The sequence below is a fragment of the Pteropus alecto genome, unplaced genomic scaffold (assembly GCF_000325575.1).
Source record: "Pteropus alecto unplaced genomic scaffold, ASM32557v1 scaffold34, whole genome shotgun sequence".
Classification (NCBI taxonomy): domain Eukaryota; kingdom Metazoa; phylum Chordata; class Mammalia; order Chiroptera; family Pteropodidae; genus Pteropus; species Pteropus alecto.
This window is the reverse complement of record NW_006435763.1, coordinates 1091012-1107992: the sequence shown is the minus strand read 5'-3', so window position 1 is coordinate 1107992 and position 16981 is coordinate 1091012. Positions and strand designations below refer to the sequence as shown.

The 16981-nt window shown below is 46.9% G+C and overlaps 2 protein-coding genes across 5 annotated transcripts in view; one reads left to right on the top strand and one right to left on the bottom strand.

The window, feature by feature from the left end:
- Positions 1-14992, bottom strand: part of NUBP1 (nucleotide binding protein 1) — a 16283-nt gene extending 1291 nt beyond the window's left edge. The window contains exons 1-10 of one of the 4 annotated variants that reach the window (XM_025046109.1): positions 14892-14992; positions 14709-14813; positions 12479-12612; positions 6979-7047; positions 5211-5243; positions 4535-4625; positions 3745-3899; positions 1527-1637; positions 1158-1260; positions 428-534 (exon numbers count right to left, since the gene is read on the bottom strand). In XM_025046109.1, coding sequence (XP_024901877.1) covers positions 467-534; positions 1158-1260; positions 1527-1637; positions 3745-3899; positions 4535-4625; positions 5211-5243; positions 6979-7047; positions 12479-12612; positions 14709-14813; positions 14892-14910 — 888 coding nt within the window. In that variant the 5' untranslated portion in view covers positions 14911-14992 and the 3' untranslated portion in view covers positions 428-466. Of the gene's footprint in view, positions 1-427; positions 535-1157; positions 1261-1526; positions 1638-3744; positions 3900-4534; positions 4626-5210; positions 5244-6978; positions 7048-12478; positions 12613-14365; positions 14438-14708; positions 14814-14891 lie in introns of those variants that run through there. The other 3 variants (XM_006910884.3, XM_015588612.2, XM_025046107.1) reach the window with 3 other exon arrangements.
- Positions 14905-16981, top strand: part of TEKT5 (tektin 5) — a 46521-nt gene continuing 44444 nt past the window's right edge. The window contains exon 1 of the mRNA XM_006910882.2: positions 14905-15009. The gene's annotated coding sequence lies outside the window, so the exon portion shown is untranslated. The remainder of the gene's footprint in view (positions 15010-16981) is intronic.

The following is a 16981-nucleotide window of genomic DNA, read 5'->3' as shown; positions in this document are numbered from 1 at the left end:
AGTGTCAGGGGTCTCAGAGGACCTCCCCTCCATCCAGCAGGGACCCTGGCTAGCATTTCGATGTGGCTCTGACCCTTGCCTGGTCAGTGGTCTTTCGTGTGTGTGCCTATGAATCATTTGGGTGGTGTGTGGCAGACGCAGGCTCCAGAGCCCCACAAAGAACGGATTCAGCACTCCTGGGTGGGCCCAGGAACCCGCATTTAAAAAGATTAATTAGTTCTATTGAGTAAAAGATAATGAGTGCACATGGTAAAAAAGCATGGAATACAAAAGGTTGTACCCTGAAAGGTGAGTCCGAAAGAGACTACCAGTGTTTCAGATGTTTTTCTAGAAGTAATACATGCATAGAGATGTGTGGCATATATACCCACATACATACTCATATACTTAAAAAACAAAAGAATGAATGGGAGCATATAGTACACACGTTCTGCCCATCGCTTTTTCCGTCATTTCATCTTGAAGGTCATTCATTCCACATTGGTATCGATCCATCTGCTAGTCTTTCCCAAGACTGTCCACTCCGGTGCCCTCCTATGGACACGAAGGCCATCTCTAGGACCACATGTCAACTCAGCGTCCAGGTGAGCAGGAGGCAGGGAGCCTGCCCCAGCGGGCGGGTGGTGGTCTCACCGCCTCCGTCTGCTCTGCCCTGAGTAGACCCCTGCGGTCAGCTTCTCCACCCCTGCTCCCCAGATGCTGAGCGCTGCCGGAGAAGCAGCCTCAGCAGGTCCACCACCCACAGCTGTTCCCCAGCCTTCGGTGGACACTGGTGAGGCCAACTGTGGAACTATTGTTTCCTCGACTCCCCTAATGCACTGCCCTGTGGGACACGGAAACCCGAGTGAGAGCGAGGGAAGGAGCCCAGAGAGGCGGGTAGCAGAGGTGGGGCTACCGTGGGAACGTGGTGGAAGCAGCTACGGAAGCCCCTGAGTCCGGGGTAGCTGGACTAGGTCTGGGAAGTACAGGTCCCAGAACAGTCTCCCAACGGCCACTTTGTTCCTTTCCCTGCACCCTGGCCAATCCCTGACCAATCTCTGCTCCACTCTGCCACGCCCAACCCAGGCTCCCCTCCGCCCTGAGGTCGGAGCTGAGCGGGGTGTGGAGGCCCCCACTCGATGACGGGATGGAGGTGTTTAGAGTTTGGACTCACCCACCTATGTGTGGGTCCAGAGGCACTTTGCCGAGCAGAGGGATCTTCAGATCCTGGCACATGACTTCCGCACCCCCCGTCGTTGGCGGGAATATCTGAGACTCTTTCTGTGAGGCATAAGAAATGGGGGAAGAATCGTGATTTTGTTTCAGAATCACGAGAATGGACATTTTAAAGAAACTTAAAAAAAAAAAAAATCCCTATTTTGAATGTGAAACGCTACCAAAAGAATTTTTATTAAATCAGCAATAGGAGGTTTTAATCGTGACCCCACTTCCAGAAATGCCGGGGAAAGCAGAACCAGTTTCACAGAGAACTGTTCCTATTAGCTCCTCCACCGAGGAAGAAGGGGCTGGTCGGAAGATACGCTCACCTTACACTTCGGGCAGATGAAACCGCTCATGTTCTCCACCACCCCGATGATGGGCAGCTTCACCTTGTGGCAGAAGTTGATTTCTTTCCGGACATCCTGGAGCGACACCTCCTAACGAGGTTCAAAAGACCAGTTGTCTCAAAGTCAAAGTACAAGAAAGAGAATGTCTGAGTGGTCGAGGGGTGGCTGCTGTGCCAGCGGATTTACTGTCATAGAGCCCTAGAGGTGTGTGCCTTCTATTCAGTAAGTAATTTTTTAGTGCCAACCACGCGCTAAGCCCTCCCTGTTCTGGGTGCCAGGATAAACCTGAATAGCCACATATCAAACGTCCGATCAATCTATAGAAAAGTGATTTTTAATATACCTCGATGTCTGCTTTCTTGTCAACACGCTATGTTGAGCCAAAGTGTACACTGTTTTCTAGGTCAGGGGACAGCCACTTAAGGCCTGTGGGCCACATCTAGTTGCCCGTCTGTTTCTGTAAAGTGCTTCTGGAACACAGCCCGTTCCTTTACATGTTGTCTCTGGTAGTTTTCATCCGACAATGGTGCAGGTGAGTGGCGATGACAGAGTCTATATGATCCCTAAAGCCTAAAAAATGTACTATCTGGGCCTTTACAGAAAAAGTTTGCTAAGCTCTGGTCTAGATGATCGTGAACACAAACAACTTTATGGACAGAGAGAAACGGGAATATCGCCACCTTTGGACAGCTTCAAAGTCAATTCCGATCTGAACACGCGCTTGACGGTGTGAGGGCTGTAGTCGCTGTCTGGTACCCTCTCCCCTGCCCACCTAGCGTTATTGCAGTCAAGTGCGTCCTAGCTTCCCGTCGTCACGGGCAGTGGAGTCATGCCTAGGAGGAGCCATGTTCCCTTTCACAACAAGGGCAGTATTAGATGAGCCATCTTTGTGCCAGCAACATTTTTGTTGTTGTTTCTAAAGGGTCCGTTTTTAGAGCAGTTTTATGCTCACAGCAAAATTGAGTGGAAAGTACAGAGACTTCCCATATGCCCCTTGCTTCCACACACACAAAATATTCCCCACTGTCGAGATCCCAAGTGGTACATTCCAACTAATTTTCCTTTTCCTTTTAGGTAATTTCGTTGGGACCTACTCTTGATAGTTCTGCTGGTCCAGAGTGAGTCGCAACTACTTTTTAAAAATTCAATAGAAAACACTCCCAAGGACAAATCCATCTCCCACAGCCACACCCCAGTCAGGTGCCCTTTGTCTCTAGCCACCTAAGTGCTGTCCTGCTCCTCCACATACCCTCAACATCTCCCTCCACAGGGCACCAGAGTGAGGTGACACACCACTCCCCATGCGAGGCACCTTCATGTGGCCTGCTGCGCCTGTCACACAGCGGACATGGCGTCAAGCGTGTGCTTGTGTCTACAGCACCAGAGTTCTTCGGTGAAGTGCATGAGCCATGAGGGAGGCCTAGTCTGTTTCATTGCCCTGATGCCCAGCCCAGGGCCTGCGCATAGTAGGTCCTCAGTGAGGGTGAAGGACAAGGGGTCGTACTGACTGGTTCAGAGACAGATCAAGACAAACCCCCTTTATATTGTGCTTCTTAGGGGAAAAAGAATATCGTGAACAGAGGTGTAACTGAAGAGAGTCACCTGCCGGTTGCTTGGGACACCTTAAGATCGATGGCAGGTAACACCAAAGCACGTCTCGGATCTGGCCACATAGTTCCCTGCCGGGTTACTGAGTTTGGGTTTAGCAGGGCCCCGTATTACAGCCTCTTTGTGACTGGCACAGAAGACGCTATTAAGGACCAGAGAAGGGCTTACCCCGAAATCCCCATCTATGCCCCAGGCTGGGTCTGTAGAGACTCCTTAATTGCTCTGAAATGCAAATGGAAGGAGCGTTGCAGACTCTGGGGGCCTGCTGTGCTCTTCCACGCGTGGGCACGGTGAGAATGAGGTGACCACGAGGGACAGTCTGAATGATCACGGTACCAACCATCTCGTTGGCTTTGCGAAGGGAAATTAAAAACATAATTCCGAACCGCTACTGGACCAAAAACAACCCCAACTGTTAACCGAAAATGCCTGGACCAAAGATAAACAAAGTGTCCGCAGATCCAATCAGTGTCTGCTTCAGAGCACGTGTTCTGGGGATCTGCTCTGAGCCCAGGGTCTCAGCCCTGTGAGGATGAAACGGCCCCACGCGGTGTGGTTTGGACCCAGCTCCATCTGGGCACTCACTCACCTGAGGGGTGGTGATTATCACCGCCCCGTCAATGTGTGCCGCGGCCAGGTACTGGACGGCCGAGAGGTGCTCGTCCGACGTCCCGGGTGGGGTATCCACGATGAGGTAGTCCACCTCCCCCCAGTCCACGTCACGGAGGAACTGCTTGATCATGCCTGAGAAGAAGAATCTACACTGACGTCTCTTCCCTTTTCCTAGATCTCCTATTGAAGCATAGTTTGTAATCTTTATGTACATTTGGTCTATACTCCAAATCGGGGGTATTCGGCACCATCTGGAGATTTTTCTGGTCACCATGACTACGATGGGAGTCCTACTGGCATCTAGCCCACGGAGGCCAGGGGTACCCCTACAGCAGAGCATGGCCCACCCCTCCCCTGACAAAGAATTGTCTGGCCCAAAATGTCAATAGTGCCGAGTGTGAGGAACCTTGCCCTAACTGACACTTCTGCATTGTCACCCTAGGCCTCAGTGTCCAGTCAACCTGGTATTGATGTCGCCTCACACACTTTTCTCTCCGACAGAGATAAGCCACTACAAAACCACAACATGAATAATTTCAGGATTGTGTAGGTTTTGCGGAGAGAAAAACCCATAGTAGATATTAATATTTGTGAAACAAAAACTGATATTCTTACTAGCTACCTTCAACCAGTGAAGAAACAGGCAATGAGACAGATGTTTAAAACTGCTCTACGGAGCCTTCTTGACAGTTAAGGATGCAAAGGAAACTCAGAGCAGCTCTGCTCTTGGAAGAACGCGATAAAGGGAAGAAAGCAGAGTGGCAAACCATTTTTCTTTGGTCCCCTCCAGATAACGGCGTCATCAGGACTGCTGAGCAAGAAACCCACCGACATCACCCCCAGGTTGTCTTCTGGGAACTGGTGAGGATGAGGCAAGAAACATTTTACTTAAAGCCATTTCTGGGACAAGATGACTATGTGATCTATGAGCATATTCACTCTTTGCATCATCAAATCATTTTTGGAAAAAAAAGGGGTATCATATTGAGGAGACAGAAAGAAGTACCATGCGGCCGTAAGCTGCAATGACAGCCAACTTGGCTGAAATAAATGAGTATCATCTCCTTAACTGTCTTAACCTGGGTTAGCAAACTATGGCCGCCAGGGCTAATCTGGCCTGCTATCTGTTTTTGTACATAAAGTTTTACGGGAATAAATCCATAGTCATTCATTTACATATTACTATTTTCAAGCTACAATGGCGGAGAGTGTATGGCCCACAAACTGCAGATAGTTACTGTCAACTCTTCACAGAAATGGTTTGCCAATCCCTGGCCTTCACTGTATTCCCTGTGCCTAGAAAAGTTCTGCAATAAGTATCTGTTGACTGACAAACAGGTGGGTTGAGAACAGTGCTCCCCTCTCCCCTGCCCCACATATACGTCATGTGCACATGGCCCATAATGCGCCACCTTGCAAATAAGGCAGAGAGTGAAGACTCACCACTGGAGACCAGCCTGAGCCGCTCTGGTGAACCTGCGGGAACACGGGCATCGAGAGTCATTGGCAAGTTCTGCCCCCTGGTCACGCTTCACGCACAAATTTTATGCAGTAAGAAGACAGTTTTATCAAATACAGTTCATTGCCTACAATGCTACCGCTAAGTTCTTAATCGGGAGTGAACTGAGGGGGCGGGGGGGGGGCGGGGCAGGGACGGAAGTTGTAATTCAATAACCGCCCCCAAGTTGGGTTATTTTGAAACTCTACTTAGACATCTAGTCAGGGAACTGGAGTTACCAGAGGTCAAATATAATTTGGGGTCTGAGGTACTTCCAAAGAGTGATAGGTACCGGCTGGGGGTTGTTGGGAAAATGCAGGTAATGGAGCAGCGAGGTTGCCTCTGAAAATGAGCCAGGGGTGATACAGCACCTGGCTATCAGTTCACTGATAGCCAGGGTTAATCTCGGCATCATCCCTTTGTTAAGAAGCTATGACCTAAGCAACTCCCAATTACGCATCTATCTTAGAAATCAGAGCAATGTAGGAGCCAAAAGAGAAAGTCTCTTTTTCTTAATGAAGTCTTACTTTTAAAAATAGCTCTACTAAGATATAATTCACATATCACACAGTTCACCTATTTAAAGTGTACAATGCAATTCAGAATAGAGACATAATTATATATCCATCATCATAATCAATTTTAGGACATTTTCATTACTCCAAGAAGACACCCCGCACCTCTTAATTGTCACCCCCAATCCCTACACTTCCTTCCAGTACTAGGTGACCATGGATCTACTCTCTGCCTCTACAGATGTGCCCATTCCAGTCATTTCATAGAAATGCAATCATATCATATATGGCCCTTTGTGACTGGCTTTGAGGTCTCACTTAAAGACCCCCCATTCATTCCTACTTATCTTCGTTCTTTAAGTCACTGGTCTTAGAAGAAGGGTAAACAAGATGACTGAATAGTGTAGGAGAATAAAATAGTAGAAATTCTGTTTTATCTCACCATTTAAAATTTTTGACTTTTATAAACTGTTTATATACTGGTACAGTAAGTAGTCTATGTATGTAACTTACAAGTAAATAAATGTAGCGTGGGCATGTGTTACAAAGCTTTTTATTATCTATCATCTGTCCCTTTCCACAAGTGCCTTGTTCACCACTGTACCCCAGCACCCAGAATAGTTCTGGCATTAGAGTACAGTGCCAGTCTTGAACCAATCTTGACACCCCTGGAAGAACAGCCTTGTCCTCCAGCCCAGCTTCAATGCACCATTCCTTGGCCTGCTTCTTGCTTACTCAGAAGGGAGAGACCAGAACCTGCAAAGGCTGCTGTGGCCATGCCCCTAGCCCACGTCACTTGCCCACTTCGCAGTCTCAGTTCCCCAGAGATGACCACAAGGCAGGAACATACCCTCGCATCCAGGGTACAAAACCCCAGCCAGCCCTCCTCTAGTTTTCCCAGTCAGAGCTAAGTTTCCTTGTCTAACTTCTGCATTTTACTTGTTGTTTCCCTTCCCCTCTGGGAAAGCATCGAAACCAACACTTCTCATATAGTTGGGATGAACTTTATAGATTCCCGCCCCTCGAATTCATGGCTGTTGTTAAAATGGACCGATGGACTAGCGGACATTTACCTGGTTTCCTCCTGTCCACATATAAGAAGCATGGGCTCTGCTGACTCCTTTGTTCAGGCTGAGTAGTTTAGCACTGCGTTTGCCCTAAGAGACCACTTTCCTGCGATTTATCACACAGCTCTTACCTGTTCTCCTTCTAACCCCATTATCTTGGGAATTGACGGCCCGCATATGTCAATGTCTAGAAGAGCAACCTGGGGAACGAGAACGAGAAGAGACCGGAGCAGTGACATAACTGAACACACGATCCTCCAGATATGTACAGCTGGGAGGGGCACAGGGTTCGAGGGAAAGGAGGGAGGGGAGAAGACAGGAAGAAATGGGGTCCAGCGTAGACCGAGCAGAGTTACAACATATCTCTTTCTGGCCATGAGACACTCAGCCCGAGACACCTAGAGAGAACTTAGGAAAGTACGTCGACACCCCTGCCCCAAGTCTGGCCTGGCTCCAGGGGGATCTCATGGACCTGGGTGTCAGGTCGTCGGAAATCCAGGATTTGGTAGCGTTTACTTGGCCCTTACCATGTGCCTGGGGTGGGCATCACTATCTTTGCTTTGCACAAGAGGAAACTGAGGTTCAGAGGGGCCCGGTGACTTGTTCAATGAGCAAAGGGCAGAGCTAAGACATAAACGGTGGTCATCTTTTCACTACCCTATGGGGCCTGGTGAGGATGGCAGAGTGGACCCTCCAGCTGACCAAGCCCCACTCCCCTGTGATCCTGAAGGTTAGTGATCACTTAGGGTCGTCTTCCAGAAAAGAAACTGAATATAAGAAGGAAATCTAGCAAAGCTCCTTGCTAGTGGTAAGAGCAGCCTGGGGTGACTCCCTCACCCCAAACACCCTGGTCCCCCGTGTGATAGCTGAGGTGTGAGATGGCCTTTGGGAGCCATCTGTATGGGAGCCTGCTGTATTCATCTTGAAAGCTCTAAAGTCTTTGATCCAAAGTGCAGCGCCTTGGGGTAACTTTTCAACTTGCCCCAAATTCGCTTCTCGCTTCCCTCCTCAAGCCTCTTAGCAAACCCCAACCTACTTCCTCGCATGGTGTCACCCTCAGGAAAGCTGTTTACACAGGAGACCAGCCGTTTGCCTCGCATGCCCCCTGCTGGACTCTGCGAGGAGTGCAACAGGAAGACACAACTTGACAACCTGACTTCTTGGCCGCCTTGATCTAGACTCTTGGGGACCGATGTGTGCTAATATAGACATTTTACATCGGAGCCTCACGATTTAGGAAATTATGCCATCACTACGACCCTAACGGAGACTTTCGTTAATACTCTCAAATTTCTAGCCTGGTCTCCACGTTCTTTTTGGGAACAATTTAATCAGTTTCCTTTTGAGGCATTACTCTTCCCACAAGGGGGTGAATCTTGAGGGAAATGAGATGCCAGGATTCAAGAAACAGATTACATGCACTCGCTCGCAGGGTGGTACCCAAAAAGGCTGTGACGCGTTCCTGCTATCCAGATCTCCACAGTGGCCCGGTGTCCCGTCTCTTCCAGACTTCCTCTTGATCCTGTCACTATCCCCAATATCTGTCCAATTCATTTTCTGCTCAGGTTAAGTCAGAGAACCCTAGCTAAGAGAAACGTGCCTGCATTAATCCTCGCCATGGACTCTGTGGAAGGTGCTAGAAGCCTGATGGCAAGAGGAGGGCTTACCACACCTCTCCTGCCCAGCTTTACAGTCTCTAAGCCCCAGAGACAGGCCTAACAAGTCTATTGCCCTAAAGTACCTCGTGCGGACCTTTTAAGGATAGACTTCACCTCAGATCACAAGGCAAGAGGATAAGCTGGTAATTTATGGGAGCTGGTGACTTTTGTGGTGGCAAGATGGCATGTGCTTCTTTGATGTCTCACGGCTCAAGCTCCTCCGCCTCCCTTCACCACAACTCACACATTTCCCAGCCTGCCCGTGACTCGTCAGGGGTGTTTCCCAATTCTGCTGCCTCTTGATTCAAGGCCCTTTGCAAATGAGCTGTCAGACACCTGCCTATCTTGAGGGCTAAAATGAACAGCCTCACTCAGAGTTCGTCCTGAGCTTTGCCAGACAGCAGGCAGAAAAAAGACAGGGAGCTTCCCACTGTCCTCGGAAGACGCGTGCGACTTGACTGTAATCAACAAGACACACTGAGCATCTACTATGGGCCGACTCTGTGCAGCTTTTGGAGACAAGTATTCAGTCATCAGTATGTCTGCAAGGGGAAACACACTCTCCTGAGTGCTGACATATTTTTTACATAAAGAGAGCCTGCTCATTCAGCCATATTTCCACACTAGACGGTGTGCTTTCCTTCAGCATACTGCAAAGTCTAGACATGTGTGCAGCGGGGACTTCCAAACGCAATTATTTGTAAACAGCTGTCTATTCACAAGTGGTTACTTGCAACTGGCCTGGTTAAAGCCTATCTCCAGAGATCTCGGATAGCTCTAAAAGTGACAATTATTCTGGGTCATCTGGATAATCTGAGAAAACAGATTTCTTGGCCAGCCAATTGGCCATTACAAATCTGACTCGAATAGCAAGTGATTGTTGACTAACAGAATCGGCAAGTATATTTTGAACCCGCTCAGCACTGTACTCTGGGCAGGCTACAAACTCATTATCACAAAGCAGAAATGTCATTGCCCCTCCATATTCCAGTTAAATATTCCAGTAATAATGATGATTGCTATCAAGGACATTTATTGAGCACTTACTACATGTCAGGCACCATGTTAAGCACTTTATATTTACAGGAATTATCTCACTCAGTCCGGAGTCCCGTTTTACAGCTGAGAAAAGCGAGGCAGAGAGAGCCTGTAACCCACCCAAGGTTACAGCAGTGGTGTGGGTCGAGCTGGGACGTGGACCTGTGCAGGCCAACTCCTTGGCCACCAGGCTCGACTTCGCCTGCCACCCCGCCCCTAGGACTCAAGTAGAGTTCTGGCACTTCCCTCGTCTTCCCAAATTGGGAAGCCTCGCTTCTTCTATCTATCTCCGCAACGATGCCCTCATTTGTTCCCTGCCATCTGCTCCAGCCACTGCCCTAGTCTGAACCTGTGGCCTCTCAGGGAGAATGAGCAACACCTCCTGGCTGGCTTACCATCACCCTCTAACAGTACTCAACCACACATCTGGCTAGCTGTCACAGCGATGCTTCTAAAGCAATGCCTGAATCATGCCTCTTTCCTGTCCAGATGTCTGACCAGGTCGTCCAAAGCCTCCACGGTCCGCCTCAGCCTCTTCCTTGGCTCTCTTCACTGGAGCAGTCCGCAGCTTGCCTGCCCTGGTGGTCCCACATCTGTGCCTCTGCTTCCACCCACCACTCCACATTCGTTAGTCACCATCACAGTCTAGAGGGCCCCTTCTCCAATCCCAGGTGTCCCCTCGGTCATCTCTCCCTTTCCTGAAATCCCTAGACCACATCTTGGATGGTGAATATCAGATTCCAGAGAGGCCTGTGTCAGCCACGTAGGCCAGTGAGAGCAGCTCCATATGTTATAAAATGTTTAAGAGAAATGAGGAATAAGAATTCAGAGCCTTAGTGAATGAACACTGAGGTTTGTAGATCACCTAGTCCAGCCTCTTCACTGTCCCAAGAAGGCTGTGGCCTGCCCAAGGTTCCAATCTTCCCAAATGCCCTTCTCCAGCTAGCCCTGGTGATGCTGGTGTTACGAACCAAACACAGGGCCAGCAAACTACAACCTGGGGACCAAATCCAGCCTGCCACTTGTTTTTGTACAGCCCACAAATTGAAAATGGTTATTATATTTTCAGAGAGTGGAGAAAATAAAAATCAAGAGAATACTTTTCTTTCATGATGTGAAAAGTTATATAAAATTCAAATTTCAGTGACAATAAAGTTTTATTAGAACATGGACATAGTTTACAGGGCAGACCCAAATAGTTGCTACAGAAACTGTCTGGCCTGTGAAGCCTAAAATATTTACCATCTAGGTTTTACATAAAAAGTTTGCTATCAACTGAAGCAAACTCTGATTTCTTAATCCAATCCTGGAGTTCGTGGATACTGACTGGCAAGGTGTCTCGGGGCGCGCGTGCGTGCGTGCGTACAGAAGGTATGTAAGTATGGTGGGCTTGATCACCCCTGCCCACTGTAGCGGGCTTTAATTTTGTGTGTGTGGAGGAAATAAAGTCTTTATCATATTAACATTTGAGGGTGCTATTTCACATGGAGGTAGAATGAGTTATCTCACACAAGTAGAAAGTACTGAAATTTATCCAGGTTTTTAGAGTTTTAAAATATAAGAGGCAATATGTGTTTGAAATTTCAATATTAAACATACCTCTACAGTCCCTTCTACCACTACCTTTTTAAAAAACTAAGGTCAAACAAAAGTGGAGGGCCATTTGTCAATGAGTTAGAAAAGAAACGTGAAGTGAAAGTGTTAGCCCTCATATACGAAAATAACTTTCAATATTCACAGTGCATAAAGAGAAAACTTATTTTCAGAAATAAATCAGTGCACGAAAGAAGGCACACACGAAGACCATGGAATGAACTGAAATGGTAAGGAATGGCTTTTACCATGAACAATATAAAATTGTTTCTATGTTAGAGAACTCTTCTGCATGCCCCCAGTAGTGCTGATGGGGAAAACGGCATTGAGTTTGCAACTCAAAGAGACTCGCAGGCTCTCTAATCCAGAGCACACACAGCGCCAACTCACAAGTCCTCAGCGAGGTCTCTCATTTCAAGGGTCCATGTGCTGGGCAGTTGGGTTCTGAGTTGGGTTAACCCTTGCCACTGTAGCAGTTCTGATATGTATATACATATATTTTAATAGGAATCTTGAGCAAAATTTCATTTTGGAAAAAAACAAAAAGGTGGAATGTATTGCATGTTAAAAACAACAACAATAAAAATCTGAAACCTGCAGTAGTCATGGTTTTATGTGGTATAAAATGATAATCACAGTGACTTTTGGGATCATTTGCTAAGGTCCAAACAAAATTATCATGAATCTCACTGAATAACCTAATGTACTTTAAAAATCACATACTGCATATTTCCATTTGACCTTTTTTTGGTAGAGTCTGCCTTACCTTATCACACTTTTTATTAAACCTGAGACCAGAGAGCAGCACTGGGTACTTTGAGTTTTCCTGCTCATCTGTGTACCTCAGGAGAAGTGAGTGGGGACAGCAACTGTTTTCTTCAAGGGCCAAATAAAAAACATGTTAGGCTTTGTGGGCAAAATCAAGGATACTATGTGGGTACTTATGTGACAACTTAAAAGCAACCATTTTTAAGTGTAAGAATCATTCTTAGCTCACAAGCCATAAAAAGACAGGAGACAGGCTGGATTTGGCTATGAGCTATAGTTTGCAAGACCCCTGGCATAGAAAAAGGCAGGAAGGGGTTAATAAAGTGAAAGAAGTCTGAACTTAACATAATAAATAATCTGCATGCTAAGAGAAAGGTATACTTGCTATCCATTTTCATAGCTAGAGAATCCAATGAAATACTTTATTTCACTGCTTGACTGCTATGTGCTTCCTCCTCTGTGCAAGGATCTAGAGTCAAAGAGTCCAATTCAACTTGGTCTAAGGAGTCGTTTCTCTACGAGCCATCGTGAACCCTCAGACAGGAGCCTCTCCCAATTTTTCCCAAGGTCCCACCTGCGTGTTTTCATCCTCTGCTAGGGCATGAGCAAGGTGGGCGCTGAAGGTGCTTTTCCCAACACCGCCTTTTCCAGACAACACCAAGATCTTGTGCTTCACAGTCTTCATTTTCTCTTTGATTTCCTCTATAGCTGCAAAAAAAAGCAATTCAGGTAGTGATGTCCCTGACTAAATCCCAAATGTCACTCTTTCAGAGGGCTAGAAGGAGCTAAGTCCTCGGGGCTATTTCAAGGGATCGTGTGTGAAATACCAGCTAGTCAAAGGTGCTAATAAGTGCTACAAAGAAAATAAGGCTATATCACATCTGATATTTTCTTATTTATTGGTTTACGTATCTGTCTCCTCATACTAGAATATAAGCTCCATGGGGGTGGGACTGTCATGTTCACCACTTTATTCCCAGCTCCAAAACAGAGCTTTGCACATAAAGTCATATACCACTTAATGACAGGGAAACATTTTGAGCAATGCGTTGTTAGGTAATTTCATCCTGTGAATATCATAGAGTGCACTTACACAAACCTAGATGGTGTCACCTACCACAGACCTAGGCTATATGGTACAGCCTACTGCTCCCAGGTTACAGGCCTGTACTGCATGTTACTGTATGAAACACCACGAGATTAATTCAAGCACAAGAGAAGACGATAATCAAGAGATAAACACGAGATGTATGAGGCTGCTTGCTGCCTGTGTAACGCGACTCACTGTTTACAGCAAACTTGTTTTTATAAGTAGAAAAGATATACTCTAAAATAATGAAAAGTATAATATACAGTAGTAAATACCTAAACCAGTAACAAGTATTTATTACCAAGTATTATACTGTACATAATTGTATGTTCTGTACTTTTATATGACTGGCAGCACAATAGGTTTGTGTGTCACCACAAACATGTGAGTAATGCTTTGTGCTATAAAGTTAGGACAGCTACGTCACTAGGCAATAGGAATTTTTCAGCTCCCTTCTAATCTTATGGGACCACTGTCATATCTGCAGTCCATCACTGAAACATCGTTATGCAGTGCATGACTGTAGCCATGATTCCTAACCTGCGGACAAATCTGCCAGGGACATTTGGTGATGTCTGAGGGCATTTTTGGTTTGTACAAGGAAGGGGTGCTCCTGGCATGTAGTGGGTAGAAGTCAGGGATGCTACTAAATGTCCAATGATGCTTAGTACAGCCCCCCACAACCACACAGAACTATCCATCTCCAAATGTCAACAGAGGTTGAGAAATCCTGACAAAACAGCAGGCACTTGATAAGTACCTGTCACTGATGACTATCACTTATTATACATTTGTGGTGCTTTCACTATTTCGCCTTATTTCAAATCCTTCAAACAACATGGAGGTAAGTATTTTTCTTCCCATTATTGATAAGGAAACAAAGACTAGAAAGGTTAAGACTCTTGCTCAAGGTCACACTGTGGGATCCAAGAATCAAATCCAAGTCTCTCTTTGAACTTCAAGAGTCTCCTCCCAGCCTCCTGCTTTTCAAGTTCCTTTTAGTAGGTTCTCAGAGTCCTCCCATCCTCCAATCTGTCCCTCATTTTCCTTATGGCAGTGAGGATTCATTTGCTTGCTTACTTGTTTATTGTGGGTCTCCCCTATTAAACTAACACCCTCTAGAGCAGCAACCTCATCTGTCTTTCACAATTGTATCCCCAGCACAGAGCACTGTGCCTAGTCCACGACCACATATCGCTGTTAAATGAATGAATCGCTCCTCAAAAGGAAGAAAATTCTGTCCAAAGAAAGTAGCTGACGGAGCCAGGATTTAAACCCAAACTCCCAGACTTCAAAGTTTATATCCTTTTCCTTTTGCTGGTGGCCTCCTGCCAACCAGTGTGTTACTGTCACTCAAACCTCTGGCCTTACCTCTCAACCCAGCGGACTTGCTCCCATGCCCCGCCCCTCTGGAGACCCCTTTTGACTCCACTTTAGTCTCTGATCCTTCAGGCTCTGCCCCCATCCCGCCTCTTAACTCCTAGCCCTTTAAGGACTCTGCCCCGCTGGCCCCCAGCCCTGTCACTCATTCAAGTCCCGCCCCTCTCTGGGCGGACTTTACCACGCCGCGCCCCCTCTGGGCCCGCCTCTCCTAATTGGCCTCCTCGCCCAGCCGCAGTCACTCATCCTTCAAGCCCCACCCACTTGCTCCTCCGCCCCGCCTCTTCCGGGCCGACGGCTTTCACTTCCCGTTCAGGGCTTGTTCCTTGCTCACCCGGGTCAGGAGTCGCACCGGCTCCAGAAGCGCATAACCGCTGGTTGGGGCACCCTTGACATGCGGCCCCTCGGCCGGCCTGGGCGCTGCTGGTCCCGGGACAGTCTACGCAGAGAAAATATCGCAGTTAGAGTAGCTCCTGTCCCTTCAGCCCCGCCACCCACGCCCCCTCCACGAGCTCACCGTGAGGTACCTCCTCCATTTTGCCGACTTAGTCGCCGGAACCTACGCGGTCACCGGAACCCCCCCTGTTGCGTATTTCCGCCTCGTGGCACCCAATCTGACTCTCCTGCCTCGAGAAGTAAGTCTCGGAGAGAGCTGTGCGCACGCGCGAACCTTGTGTCGGTACTTGGGCGCTGTTCTTGTTTCTGTCCCGTTTGAAAGTGATGCAGATATCATAAATACTTAAGCGTGAATCCCCAAGCAAAAAAGGCGTTATCGTGCACGACCTACGTACCATTTTGATACCAGAGAAATCTAACTTTGATTCAAAATTATTAGCCAATATATGCTTTATATTCAAATTTACTCAATCGTCCCAAATAGGACCCACAGACACCCCTCCCCCATTAATGCAGTTTAGAGTCGCACTTTGCATCAGCAGTCTAGAACAGACCTCAGAATCTTCCCAGTCACTCCCTGCCCTTGTCTTTTGAGACATTGTTAAATTTGAGTAGTCCAGGCCAATTGCCGTATAGAATACCCCATAATCTTGATTTCTTTGGTTACTCAGTCATGATTAGATTCAGGCTGAGGGTTTTCGGCAGCACACATGTAAAGTGCAGAACTTGTATCACAGCAGGAGGCATTGTTGGTGTTAAAAAAGTTAAACCGAATAAATTTTAAAGAGCTTATTGCCTTTATTCAATGATTCACGAATCGTCCCATTTAGCAGACAGATCTGAGGAGCTGTATAAAATGAAAGACTTATAGACAGAAAGGAGCAGGACAAGGAAGATATTTATGCTAGCAAAAAGTGGATTGATTGTGGCAAGGTCACTTTCATTTAGGGATGGCAAGGCTCTTTCAAGCAGATGACTTCACCAGTGCTGACCAGGTGATTTCTGATTGGTTTAAGATGCCATTTCTGAGAGAGGCTGAAACTGTAATTAAGTCTTGGTGGTGGTGTGGGGCTTATCATAAGCGACTCCATTTGGGGCCTGTTGTCTTGTTTTTAACATTAATAAGTGACACTTGATCACTTGGTAAACATGATGTCTGCCCTGTTTCACCAATGACTGGTACTCTTTTCCATTTGTAATGAACAAAATCCCTGGGGTGATTTGTTGAGATCATGTACATCAACATTTTACTCAGTAGTTTTAGTATCATTCTTGCCTGAATTATTTCAGTGTTTGCAAAATTGTGCTTTTCTCAACTCTTATCATTACCCATTATCTCTGTTTACTAACTGGCATCCCTCTGTAAATAGGAGCTCCCCCCGCCTACCCCCCACTTTTTTGAGTCACTATGGATTTGTGGATTTTTTAAATTTTTTATAATACATTATCATTATTCTTCCTGGTCACTTTTTACCCCCTCTCATGCAGAATTGGCCAGCAAAGCTTCTTCAAGCCAACTCCTGTGTTTTGGACACCAATCCAACTTCTTTGAGCACTTTTCTTACTTTCTGATATAAGATATTCCAGGCTCTCCTACTTTTCTTGCTACAGCCATTTCTCCAAGGAATCCAGTTGGGTGTCTCACAGTTCAACTCAATTCTGACACTGTTTGCCCAGAGATAGCATCAGGTTCCAATGGTTAAGGGCTCAGTCCCATGAGACTGCTTCACACCCCCCACTTCGGACACCAGTTGAAAGCCCAGGTTGCCACTTGTGATTTTGACCAACCAGCTATAGATTGGGGGAGTTCCAAGAACCCCTCCTTGGACTTCAGACATCAGTTGCGAGTCCAGGTTGTGCTTCTGACGGGCTGGCTCTAAGTCAGAGGTTCCCATGACCTCCTCCTTGTTTGGGTTCGATTAATTTACTAATGCAGCTCACAAAACTCAGAAACATTTTACTTACTTGATTACTGGTTTATGATAAGAGGATATTACTCAGGAACAGCCAGATGGAAGAGATACATAGGGCAAGGTATGGGGATAGGGCGTGGAACTTTCACGTTCTCTCTACGCGGGCCACCCTCTCAGCATCCTCATAATATTCACCAACCGGGAAGCTCTCTGAACTCCATCCTTTGGGTTTTTATGGAGGCTTCATTACACAGGCCTGGTGGATTAAATGATTGGCCATTGGTGATTGGTTCAAACC